This window comes from Agelaius tricolor, unplaced genomic scaffold (assembly GCF_023055355.1).
Source record: "Agelaius tricolor isolate 1412-34295 unplaced genomic scaffold, bAgeTri1.0.p SCAF_11, whole genome shotgun sequence".
Classification (NCBI taxonomy): Eukaryota; Metazoa; Chordata; class Aves; order Passeriformes; family Icteridae; genus Agelaius; species Agelaius tricolor.
The window spans coordinates 4,744,035-4,756,597 of record NW_027269271.1 but is presented as its reverse complement, the minus strand read 5'-3'; the positions used below and the strand labels follow the sequence as shown (position 1 = coordinate 4,756,597).

The window sequence follows — 12,563 nt, the reverse complement described above, 5'->3', positions numbered from 1 at the left end:
ATTTGACTGCCTTTTAAATTTTTTTTTTTATTTTACTCACAGCCATAAAAGGTGAGGGTTTTTGGTTTTTTTCCCTGAGAAGATATTAAAATTCTGGACAGTCAGCTCCAGCCAGGGAAGAAGTATGACCTAACCAAATGCTTCTTGCTCAAAGGCTTCCTTGTCTGGGCACACTGGGACATGGCTGTTCCATGTCTTAATGGCCTTTTCTATTGCAGTGCTAAGCTGAGTAATACATTTTAAAGAATCCTTCCCAGACTTTGGAGAAAGTAAAAAAATTGCAAATTTCTGTCTTCTTTGCTTTGGGTGGTAGAATTGTTTTTCTTCCTATTTAAGCATTTTGCGTGAAATGGAAACATTACCCAGGTCTGGAGTGGGACTGTGCAGATTAGATCTTTGGGGTCTGCTCCAAAACCAAAAACCAAATAAAAAAAAAATATAAAAAAATAGGGATTGTGCTCTCTTTGTGACTTGGTTTGTGAAGTGCTTAACTGATCTGTGCTTGCTAGGACCTGGCTGAGGAGAGGCAGCAGAGAGTTGTGTCTCAAAGGTGAGGACTATATTCTTCTCAGTACTTTCAGGGCTGTGCCTCTTGGGTGGGCAGGTGAGCAGAGACTCATCTGAGTGTGCTAGGCTCTCCAAGCCCTGCTTTGGGGGAAGGAGGAGACTAATGGTGAGAGTAGAAAGGAAAATTGCACTTGAAGTGTTTTGCAGGCTCTGTGCTAAGAGCATGAGAGAAGGACATGGGAAAGCATTGAGGGCTCTTTGCTGTGAAGTGTTTTCTCCCTGTTGCCCACTTGTCTGTAGGCAAGGACAGATTTCAGTTTGTTATTCAGTTAAAGGGCTCAGTGGAGTCATCAGGGTGGTGATGAGGGAGAGGAGGACTAATCTCACAGACAGCCACTCTAAAACGAAGTGTATGCTCTAAAAAACAGCAGGCATGATTGTCACCTGTGACTTTTTCCTGTGCAGCAGCAAAACACAATCCCATCCTAAAGCTGAATCCCCCCTGGGAGCATTCTCTTTGTGGTATAAGCTTTATTTTTGAGCTAAAGGCAAACGAGGCAGCTTATTTGCAATTTCTGAGGAGGGTCTGTCTGGCACTCCTAATGTTCCTCTCTCACCGGGAAGGGCAAAGTGAGAGCTGCTGGAGAAGCGCTGCAGAAAGTCAATATTCCCGAACAGCCACAGGATGGCATTGTCTCTTCAGGCAGGAGACACTTCCCGGTATCCAGCTGGCATCTCGAAAGGACCTTTTTGGGGTTAACTGGAGCCTGTGCTACAGCCCGGGAGGCTGGGACTGCTCAGATGATGCAGTTTGTTTGGCTTGAGGGACTGGCTGTTCTGGTTTTGAGGCTCAGGATGGTTGGGGTAGTGCCATAAAAATGTCATATCCCTTTACTACCCTTGTTTTGCTGTAATATGTGGCCCTGTAACAGTGATGTTGGAGGGCCAACACATTCTCAAAACCTCTACCTCACTCTAAGATCGCCTAGAAGTTTATATACTGATTTGCAACACATCCAGGGCAGAATTTTAATCCCAGAAGGATCCTCACTGCTTTGGCATTGCTGTGTTGATGAGGATTGTCCTGTAGCTGGGTCCTACCAGCCAGGACCCACCTGTTGTGATATATCTGCTGTTTCTGGGACACTAGAGAAGAGGAGGAGAGGATGCCTCTTCCCAAAGATACTGTGTTTCTGTGTTGTTGTGATTTGGAGAGAAGCCTGAAGTGTCTTCCTGCACTGGACACTTGCTTGGAAAGCAGTGCAGTTACTTTTGGTCACTGCTCTATGCTTTGTTGGCTGAATAAATAGTGGAATGGTCAGTGAGGATCCAATTCTTCCACCACAGAGAGATTTAATGGGCATTTTTGCTTCCCTTCAATCTTTAAACTGCTCCTGGATGCTAAACTTCACCTCAGCCACTGCATATCTCTAACCTAGGAGCCTGGAACTATCCTTACCCCTTGCAGCTCAGACTACCCAAGAACACCTTACCCTAAATCCAGTGTCTAACATCTGGAGAGAGGCAAGAAGCTCCTTTTTCCTCCAGGAAGTGTGTGTGCCTCTGCCATTTCTAGCTGCTCATCTGTGCTCCTGCACTCCTCTTTCCCCAGCCTCTTCCGGAGCCTCAGCTTTGTGGGCAAGGGGCAGCTTGGTGCCTCATCCGGATGAGAAGCAGGTTTTTATTTTTTATTTTATTTTTATCATGGAGGCAGAGCCCCGTGGTGTAGGATTTGGAAAGGCTCTGCCCAGCAGGCTGCAGACACCATGAAATACTTGTCTGATCAAAACCAACTGGGGTTAACTAGTTCTGTGCTGCTGATCCTCTGTAAGAAAAAACAAACCTGCAGCCCACCTCCCACAGCACAAACCTTTTGTTCTTCCCACTACTTCTTGCCCTTGGGTAGAGCAGCTTGGCTGTGCTCATTAACAAAGCAAGGCCATTAACTTGATTAAGTTAAGCTGTTTCTTTAAAAAAAAAAAATCTCTAAGCCGCACAGCTGGCTGCAGGCAGAGAGTGCACAGCCTCTGCTCTGAGCTCTCCCTGTGTCTTATCTACAGCCAGGACACAGGTACAGGAAAGATTTCCCCAGAAAAATAAACACATGACCAAGAGATCGAAATACAGTGTTTGTTTGCAGTTTAAGAGTCATTTATTTTTGGTTTCAAAAAAAAATTGCACAAGATTTGTTTTGTTGTTGTTCCCTGTTGCATGGACTTGTTCAGGAAAATGGAAAGTTGATACTGAAATGCAGCTGTGGGCGGCAGGGCTGGGGTGTCTGGAGAGCAGGGGCTGTGCAGTGGAGTTTCTGTACTGTGCATCTCTGCCCCCTTGGGAATGTGGGTGCTGCAGGGTTCCAGCTGCCCAGCTGGTGGATAACAGGTTCTGGTGCACCTCTGGCTTTTCTGCTCTTTTGCTTTTTCCTCCAGAAGGAGCCAGTTCAGTGCCTGGTTTGGCTCAAACAGCAGACACCAAGGAAGCCAGCCCCATGCTGTAGGGAGTGTGGAGGCTCAGACCATCCACTGGTTGGATGGATCAGGGCAGGGTTGTATCCTGGTCCCTCTCTGCCCAGCCCAGGGGTGCTTTGAATGATGACTTTGGGGAGCCCTTGAAATTCAGACCTAGCTCTGAACTCCCCAAAGCCTGGATCTGGAGATGTGTGTGTTATCCAAAGCTCACATTTTCCTGGCAGTTCTCTGGTTCTTGCAGGAATTGGTTGCCCTCACTTGAAGAGTTACTCTGCTTTCTGGAGAAAAGCCCTCCTGCAGGAAGCCCAGCAGAGCCTCCACACCAGGCAGGCTGTACTCTGACAGTGCTCACTGCCTCCATGCCCCTGCTTGTTTGGCTGAGCCTCTGGCCTCCCACCGTGTTTCCCTTTACTCTGATTTTTTTCTTTATTCCTCCAGGCAGCACCACCCTGCCTCCAGGGCTGCTCCTGCCTCTGGATCACAGCACCTGCATGGGCTCCTCTGGCCACCTGGTGAGTGTGGAGGCAGGAGGGCTGAGAAAAGCACTTGGATGGGGAAAGGAGGGAAGAAAGGAGGAATAATACAAGTGCAGTGCTGGTTCTCCAGGATCTTGGCTAGACTGGGAGCTTGGGACAGAGATCAGAGCTATTTCTCCATTTCCTAGCATGACATGTGGCAAACCCTAATTTTTATACCATTATATGTTGCTTCCTGTTTTGGAGCAGAAGGGAGTCACTAATTTCAATGGTGACAAAGCAAACTGGAAAATAAGGCACATATGGGGTCAATTTAAAGGGCTGTGTGAGGAGGAGCCCAGCCTCATGGCTGCTCCCAGCACAAACCCTGTGACACACAACCAAACCCTGTGACGTGATGTGACCATCACAGCTCTGCCTGCATTGGACAGAACAGGCTGTGCTGGGACTGGGTGGCACAAACAGCTGCTTCCAGCTGCTGGCTTTGTCCTCCAAGTGAGGGGAAGGTGGCATCACCCTTGCCTGGGCTGGAAGCAGCTGTGCCCAGCAGCTCTGTCCAGGCTTGCCCACGTGGGTTTGGCTGCTTGTTCCCCAGATGCCTGGCTCTGGCTGGCAGCTCTGGGCTGCTCCAGTAGCTTAAGGACTGCAAGAAAATGGAAGGAAGACATCCAGTCTGCAGACAGGGCAAAACCCAGATGTGATGAGGCTTCTCATCACACACATGCATCCCTCAATGGAAAAAGAGATGGGGGAGACAGAGCCTGGTGGGGCAGAGTGGGGAGCACAGGAGACTCCCAGCTCAAGGGACATAGGATGGGAACACAAGCCAGGGTGGGGCAGGTGGGAAGCAGAGCAGGGATGAGAGCTGTGTGTGGTCCTGTTAGCTGCTGTGCTCAGCTGAACCATCTTTCCAGAACACAAGGACAGAGGGAGGTGCAGAGTCTGGCTGTATAATGTATCCCTGTGTAAGGGATGACTGTGCACATGGAATTTACTTTGCTTCTACAGCACATTCAAAATCCCAGAGCTGGTCAGCCTGACAGCCATCCAGAAATGTTCAGTGCATCACACAGAGCTGGCATCAGCTGGGGCAGCACCTGCTCATGGGTCCGTGCGTGTCTGACACATGGCACAAGGGCTGCAGGGAGAGGAGATTCCTGATGTGCCAGGAAACCATGTCTGCTGCTTCAATACTGCTTCCATGTCCCTGGCCCTGCTCCAGAGGGGCCTTTGGTCCTGCTCTTCTTTAGTAGTCATTCAATAAATAACTCTAATGCCCGTAGCAAAGCTTTTACACAGCCTCAGGTTGTGTTTCTGCTCTTGCAGTAGCATGGTGAGCTCTTTAATGGCAAGTTTGTATACAAGAGTCTTTCAAGGAAGGTATTTTCTTAAGTGCTGGTGCAAAAGGGCTGGTCTGGCAGCATCCTCTCTCCTGCCTGCCTCTAGCCCAGGTGGCAGGGCATCCTTCTGCTGTGCTGCCTTAGCATGGTGTCTGAGGTCTCTAAGGTTGTGCTGAGGGCATCTAGCTTCAGGTGCTCACAAGAGACTTTGGTTTGGTGGCCTGGTAGATGGCACATCTTTGGGCTGTGGGGTAACTCAGCTTTGAGCCCATAAAGCAAGCTGGGTTTGGACAGTGGGTTTGGAGCCTGGACAGTGAAGCTGTGCCATCTCCATGGCAGGGCAAGCAAAGGAGGTGTGGCTGTGCCTGCTTCACTCACAGCAGTCTGTGCTGTGCAGGGGGAGTGTGCAGGTGCCTTGGTCTGTGGGTGAACGTTGTCCTGGGCACCCCTGTGTGTGTGCTGGCAGCTGAGTGCAGAGAGAGAGCCTGGCACATGCTTTGCTGTGTGCCAGCCCCACGTGTGTGCACCGTGCTCGTGGCAGGAGGGACACAGGAGCCGCTGGCAGGTCACCCTTGTGAGCTCACCTGTCCTTTGCAGAGGTCTGTGCCCCGGGGCCTGCTGTCATGGTGGGAGAGAAGAGGCTTGCACAGCCTGTGCCTTGTTCCCTGTTGGCCCTTCAGCATGCTGGGGTCAGCCTCTGTTGCAAGTCACCACAAAGTGGCAGCAGCTTTGGTATCTCCTCGCCCCTCCTGGTGCACAGGTGAAAGGAATGGTGGCATCTCAGAGGAGAAGACCTGAACACCCTCCTGTCTGCTAGATGGGCAAGGAGGGTCTCTTGTCCAGCAAGAGCAGCTTGGGCTGAGCTGAGATCCACAGGTCCTCTTCATCCTGCTTCTTCTTCTTCTTCTTTTTCTTCTTGTTCCTCTCAGCATGCAGCTGCCCATTTCTGCTGGGGCCACCTTTCCCTGTGCTTTCTCCCCTCCTTCTGCAGAAGCAGCAGTGGCAGCAGATGAAAATGAAGGCAAGGAGAACAACAAAGGGCAGACCCAAGAGCACGGCCAGGCAGACGGTGTTGAAGACGCCTTCCTCATGCTTGGTACGGATGAGCTCCAAGATGGAATTAAAGAAAGAGCTGATCTTCTGCTGCATGTCAGCTCCTGAGGAGGCCGCCTGTGCTGCTCCCTCTGCTTGAAAGGCACCTTGAGATATGCTCAGCTCCTGTAAGCAGCTAGTGGGCTCCACGAGAGTCCTTGTATGGTGCCTGCAGAGACAAGAAACCAGATGGATCAGGTGCTAGCTCCCTCAGCAGTTCTCTCCATGGAGCTGCCAGAAGCCTCAGCAGGGTAAGATGTCTCCTGCCTTGGAGGGGCCTGGAGCCATGGGGGATGGACTGTGCTGCCTGCTATGTCCCTTTGGGTGTCTTCATCTGAGAAACACAGCCTCCTATCTCCTGGGGTTTGTTCTTGATTGTGGGGATGGGTGAGGAGGAATTTAGCCAAGCACAAATCCTGCCTCTTTGAATTTACACATCAGCCCTGGCTGAGCAATCACAGCACAGAGCTCTTATTAGCCCTTTGTGGGGCTTGTTTTGTAGCAGATGAAATATTGTCTGCAGAAGAAGCTCTAGGAAGTGACTCTAGAAAGGGACTTTTCCCTGATGTAGACCAGTGATCATTGTGGAGACACAGTACTGCCACAGGAGCCAGGACTCCAGGTGTCACAGGTCCCTCCTTATTCCCAATTTCCCAGTCCTGGGATAGGGTATCTTTGGCCAGGCTGTTCCTCAGGGCCCATGGTCTGGGATGGGCAGCACAGAGGCAGGGTCTGTTCCTGCTGCCCTGGCACCCTGGGCACTGCCAGCAGGTTTGGGGTGTGGGCTGTAGCTGACCCCCCTGCAGTTTGGATGAGGACTGTGCTCAGTGAGACTCACAGTTGGTAGAGCCCAGTGAGCAGCCCTGCACCCACAGCTCCATGTGCCCAGGGCTGGCCACAAAGGCAGCAGCAGGGGAGGATAAGGGTTGGCTGGGGTGGAGGAGTTGCTGCTGCTGTGCCTCACCTGGGAATTGCTCCAAGGGTTTGGGTAGGGCTGAGAAGCATTTCTGTGGCTTGACGTAAGGTTTTCCTCTTCCCTCAGGGAGGGAGAGGTGCTGCTGAGTGCCAGGGCTCTCAGGGAAACCCTCCTGCAGGGACAGGGAGCTGCTGCCTCTGCTCACATCTTTCTTCCCCTCCTGTGGCCAGGCAAAGCATCTGAGTAGAGCAGGGGCTTTGTGCTACAAGTTTGCAGTTCTGGTTCAACACAGGGGGTCACTAAATGGGAGGCTGTACAGATGAAGAGCTGGCAGGGGCAGTATCAGGCTCCAGCACCCTATTTCACCCTTGCTCAGCAGGGTCTTTGCCAGCCTTTGGGATTCAATCCCTGCAGCCTCTTGAGGGAATGCTTAAATCCCCACGTGCCCAGGAGGGGAAACTGAGGCACAGTAAAACGAAAAAACTTGAGAGGTACAGCCTGAACACCAAAGATGTCCTACAGGGGTTGCTCCACCTGTCCCCTGTAACTCCTTATCTTTTCTTCTGGCAGCTCTCACAGACCTTGGGGACCTTGAGGGAGGGACAGGAAAGGGACCCAGGCTGGTTTTGGCTGAATCCTCCTTGTCTGCAGCACTGCCCTTCCTTGCTTTGCATCTCATTTATTCCTTGTTTGGTACCTGCTCAGGGATGCTCTCTTGTATGGAGAGTTTTAGGATTCTCCAGCTAGCACCACTGTGCTTCCCTCTGCCTCACTGTGCCATTCCACCCCACTCCTAAAGGAAGACCAAGCCACCAGCCTCACCCAAAAAAGCCACAGGTCCCACCCAGCCCTAACCACAGCTCTTGTGATGTTGCTTGGGGAGGAACTCCTGGGCAGCCCCCCAAAAAAGCAGCTCCCAAGGGAAAACCTGCCTTCCAAAATGCTGTCCTGGGACCTACAGAACTGTACAGGGTCTGGTGTCACTGGTGTCCCCTGGCTGCTGGCTTTCAGACCTGACTGTCAGGGCCTCAGGAGCTGAATCCCTCAGCATAGATGCCAAGCTCTCAATTTGGGATTCCACAAGTGCTCAGATTCTGTTAAAAATAAAGGGTTTATCTGTGTCCCTCAGAAACAGACTGACCACTGTGGATTTATTGTTTTGATTTGCATGAGCACACAGCTGAGCTGGCCCCAGTCAGCTGATGGTTTCTCTTTTGAACATGAATTTCTCTGGGTGCTTTTCTAAAAAACTCTCATTTGAGATTTTTACAAAATGAAATGCAGTGCTCTGGGAGGTGGTTTTGGCTGGAAGAAGTTTATTATGATTATTGTTATTACTACTATTATTAATGGATTATTGTCCAGTCTGCTGCATCAAAACTGGCTGTTCCTCACATTCCCTCATTCCACTATTCAGCAGAGGACAGAAATATCATCAATATCCCCACCTGAGAAATCACAGGCTACCACTCAGAGACTCAAATCTCATACAACCTCTGCCTAGCCCCTGCCTGTAACCAACTGGGAGCATCCCAGATCTGCTTTTGCTCACAGGGGAGATAAGTGAGAGCCACTTCTTAAAGCCTCCTCCCTGTCCTGACCTTCATCTTCACCTAGGTGGGTTTTTTTGGGGCAGCTGTAGTAAAGGTTACACTGCAACATAAATAAACAGAGCAGCTTTTCTTCAGTGTAATCATCCATGTGGTGCAGGTTTGCCACTTATCCCTAAGGATCCTGACAGCTCATTATCCAGGCAGGAATACAGGATGCCTATGATACACTGGACTCCAAAAAAGAAGTAAAAACCCATACAATCCCCAAACAACAACTGCCTTAATTTCAGACAAAACAGGATGTACAGCTTTATTCCTGCACTGAACTGCTTTATATTTATTGCCTCTAAACTTCTGGGTAGGGAAGGAGGGCTGGAACTTCCTTTCAAACTTGTATTTAATTGTTTGCAGAGGAAAAAAGAATGGGGAGATAAAAAAAAAAGCAAAGCCCTTTGATATGTTTCCACTTGAAACTGGAGCTGAATGCACTGCAGAGGCCCTGGCTGATTGTCACTGGAAGTGTCCAGCTCATGTCACTGGGCACTTGTGGCCACCCTGGGCAAGCTGAATATGCATCCCTTGGAAGGGGAAAGTGGAGGTACCTGCCCCTGCCCTGACCAAGCAGCACCCAAATCCCAGGGCCATCTTCCAGCATGGCCATGCAGCTGGTTTTCAAATGCCTTTTCTTTCTGGTGTGTGCATTGCTTTTTGTTTTCTAAATGAAGGGATGTCTGTGTGCTAAATAATGGGATTCTTCAGTTTCATATTAAAAAAAAAATGGGAGGGGAGGGAAAAGTAGAAAAATTGATGAGTTTGGAGGCAGCAACTCCAAGGGCAGAGGGGTTACCCAAGGCCATCCATTGCCAGCTGAAAACCTGAGAGCACCATGAGGAGCTGCATTTAGGAATATCCATGCTGCTGCTCAATTTGGTGTGACGTCTCCCCTTAGAGAGGGGATGAACATGCTGTGGTCCAGCATGGGTGTGAACTGCTTGCTGCAAGCATGTGGAGCTGCCACTGGGAGGCCAGCTGAATTTTTTGGGTCAAGATATGGGACCAAAAAACAGGGCCAGGGAGGTACTGGGAGACAGGGCTGTGTCTCAGAGAGGGCTGTGAAGCATCCTGCTGAATGAGCTCTTTGTTTTTGGTGCTGGCAGAGCCAGGGGAAAGCTGACATGGAAACTGGCCTGGGAACTCCTGTGGCCAGGGATGGATGGCTCCAGCTGATGGCAGCTCTGCACGACAGGGCTTCGTGCCACTTGTGTAAGTTTTAATCAACATTGCACATCCAGCATGAGGTTCTTTAATCCACACTGGCTTCCAAAGAGCTGGTTTGCAGGGTGGGGAGCATCTGCCACTCCTCTGCAGTTATGGGAGGCCGTGGGTGGAAAACAAGGTCCTTTTGAGGGACGGCTTGCGATGGCACCACAAACCATTGCTGTGCAGGGCTTGCCTGGCTGAGCTGGAGGGGTAAGGGCTGCCAGCCTGTGCATGGGGAAACCAAAACAGAGGGGGTTGCCTTGGCAATGCTGGCTTGTCCACATCCTGTGCACTGCAGAGCAACCGCAGCGACCGGGGATGGAGGTAGAGTTTGCAGAAAAGCTGCAGTTTACTGGAACTGCTGTGCTGTGTCACCGTGGCACAGGGGACAGCGCTGGAGGTCATTCTGCCAGTTAAGTTCTTTAGGCCCAACCCTCAACAGGCTCTTGTGTCTTCATGAAGTTCCCTCCAAGCTACCAAAGCTCAACCCGCTCCTCTCAGCTGAGATGCCGCCTGACTCAGGCAGCAGTGCTCTAAGGAGCTCCCTGCATCCACAGTGAGAGCAGCAGCATCTCTGGGGGCAACTGACCTGTGGGGTGTGCCCCAAGTATTTCTGGATTATCTCAACACTCCTGTGCTCTGTGGCCAGCTGCAACTCAGAACTTGTGGAGGTGACATGAAATCAACTGACCTGCAGCCACCCCCATTTCCTTCACGCAGATGAGAGCGCATTTTGTGCAGCTGATGCTAAGGAGTCCAAAGCAGGAATCACATTATTAAACAACCATTTCCGTCTGTTACTGGCTTTATGTGAGCTTTATACCAACTTTCCATTGCAGTGACAGCTGTGGTTCAGGCAGGGAGAAGCTAATTTTTGTTACAGCCTCTGAGCTCCCTGATCCACCCAGCAGGGACACAGCTATGCTGTCACACAGTGGCACCTATTTTCCCTGCTTGCACCTGCAGACTTGAAGGAAAACTGGATGAAACCTGACACCGAGGGTGAGCAGTTTCCTTAGCAGGGATTGCACGTTGCTGTTTCGGAAATGGTGACTAAGAAGGGTTTTGCCGCCGGTCTCGGAGAACTCGCAGCAGGCTACAGAGACCTTCCTCAAACGTGAAAGACAAACACCAAAAGCCACCACCCAGCAAACACGACAGGCTGAAACTTCATCTCGTTCCCACCACCATCGAACCTTCCTGCCAGAAGCCACGCGTAAATGCTTTCATTCCCTAAAGGGAGTGATTTGGAAAACTACTGATATGGATGTTGGATAACAGGGTTAAAGTGAAACTATTTTGCAAGCTGCTGCCTGGAGCCCACTCGTCATCGCCGTCTGCACAAGCGCGGCTGTCGTCGGCCCCTGGATCACCGAGACTGCGGCCAAAAGATCAGTTTTGAGTTTAGGTGAGCGCCACTGTCATCCCTGGATGCAGCGGGAGCTCCTCGGAGCCACCCTGGGCTCCTCCAAACCACGGACCGGGCAGTGCTGCCTGTCCGGGCGGGCAGAGCCCCCAGCCATGGCCCTCCCTGGGCTCGATCACTTGTGGCTTTGGTTACAGGAGGCTCAGGGGGCTGCCGGGGAAACAGTGGCTGCCCCATCCCTGGGAGTGTTCAGGGTCAGGCTGGACGGGGCTTGGAGCAGCCTGGTCGAGTGGAGGGTGTCCCTGCCCACGGCAGGGGTTGGAACGAGGTGTCCCTAAAGTTCCTTCCAGTCAAACCGCTCTAGGATCCTGTGCTGTTCAAAGCCACAGTGGTTTTGGGTGCAGCCCCAAGAGCCCGGTGCCAGGCGGGCTGTCCCGGACACACGTCCCCGGAGAGCTGCTTGCTGCTCATCGCTCTTTCCCCAGTCGCCGTTCTCACCCCCTCCCCCCGGGCTGCGCGAAGCAGATGATGTGGCCTTAAAAAAAATAACTAGAAGGCGAGGAAAGCCCTGGATTTGAGTAACACAGCACCCAGGACAAAGCCCAGCCCCGGGGTCGCCCTCCCGGGTACTCCCCGGACCCCCGACGTACCTCAGCGCCGCGGCCCCGTCCCGCCCGTTCGTCCCGGCCGGCGTGAGGCGGCTCCGGGCAATGAGCCGGGCCCGCCCGCCCGCCTCCGCCCCCGGCCCGGCCCCCGGCCCGCCCGGCCCACCTGGGCTCCCCCGCCCTCGGCCGAACCCAAACGGAGGGACACGCACACGCACTGAGGGGTTTAGGCTGGCAGAGAGGCGGCCACGGGGCACAAACCAGCCCCGAACCTCCTGTGGGGAAAGGGAGGGAACCGAGTGTGTGGCTCGCCGGGCTTTGGTGCAGCCCAGGTTTTCCCAGAAGGGTTTTTGGGAGCCAGCAGGGAGGGTTGCGGGGCGGTGATGGCGCTGCTGTGGTGGGAGGGCAGGGTAGAGCTCCAGCTCCCCGAGAGCAGTGCCAGGAGTATCACCCTGGACCCCCTCACCCTGCTGCCTCTCACCTGCACCCAGCATGCCATCGGCACCACCCTGCGTGCTGTCACTCCTGCCCTGCCATCACACCCACCCTCTGTCCCTGGAGAGGCCACACTGCGGCCAGGCAGGGGGTGATGGAGCATCCCTGGGACTGCCTGAGGTGATGCAGCATCCAGGAGCGTTAAGGGTGCTGTACAGCCATGGATAATGATGGATGTTTCAACCTGGCTGTGCAGGGTTTAGTGGTGGCCTTGGCATTGCTGGGTTAAAGGTTGGACTTGATCACCTGAGAGGGCTTTCTTGACTTAAATGATTCTGTGATTCAATATTTTCAAACTGTGATCCCAGTTCCATTGGGATTGCCACCCCCACTCTTCGCTTGCTACTTTCTCTCCCACTTAGTTCTTTTTCAACACCATGGCAGTGATACTCAGAAATTGCTGAATCCCGGCTGCTTTCCAGTCCAGGGCTCTATGGCCTCCACACAGTGTTGTGATGCTGACAGCTGGGCAAGCTGCAACTAGA

The 12,563-nt window shown here is 52.3% G+C and overlaps 1 protein-coding gene across 1 annotated transcript; it reads right to left on the bottom strand.

Moving 5' to 3' along the window:
- Positions 1 to 2,629: 2,629 nt before the first annotated feature.
- On the bottom strand, positions 2,630 to 11,682 carry KIAA0040 (KIAA0040 ortholog). The gene is made up of 2 exons (XM_071435897.1): positions 11,629 to 11,682; positions 2,630 to 6,052 (listed from the first exon to the last, which is right to left on the bottom strand). The coding sequence occupies exon 2, from the start codon at positions 5,938 to 5,940 to the stop codon at positions 5,605 to 5,607; it is 336 nt and encodes a 111-aa protein (XP_071291998.1). The 5' UTR covers positions 5,941 to 6,052; positions 11,629 to 11,682; the 3' UTR covers positions 2,630 to 5,604.
- Between the last annotated feature and the right edge of the window lie 881 nt (positions 11,683 to 12,563).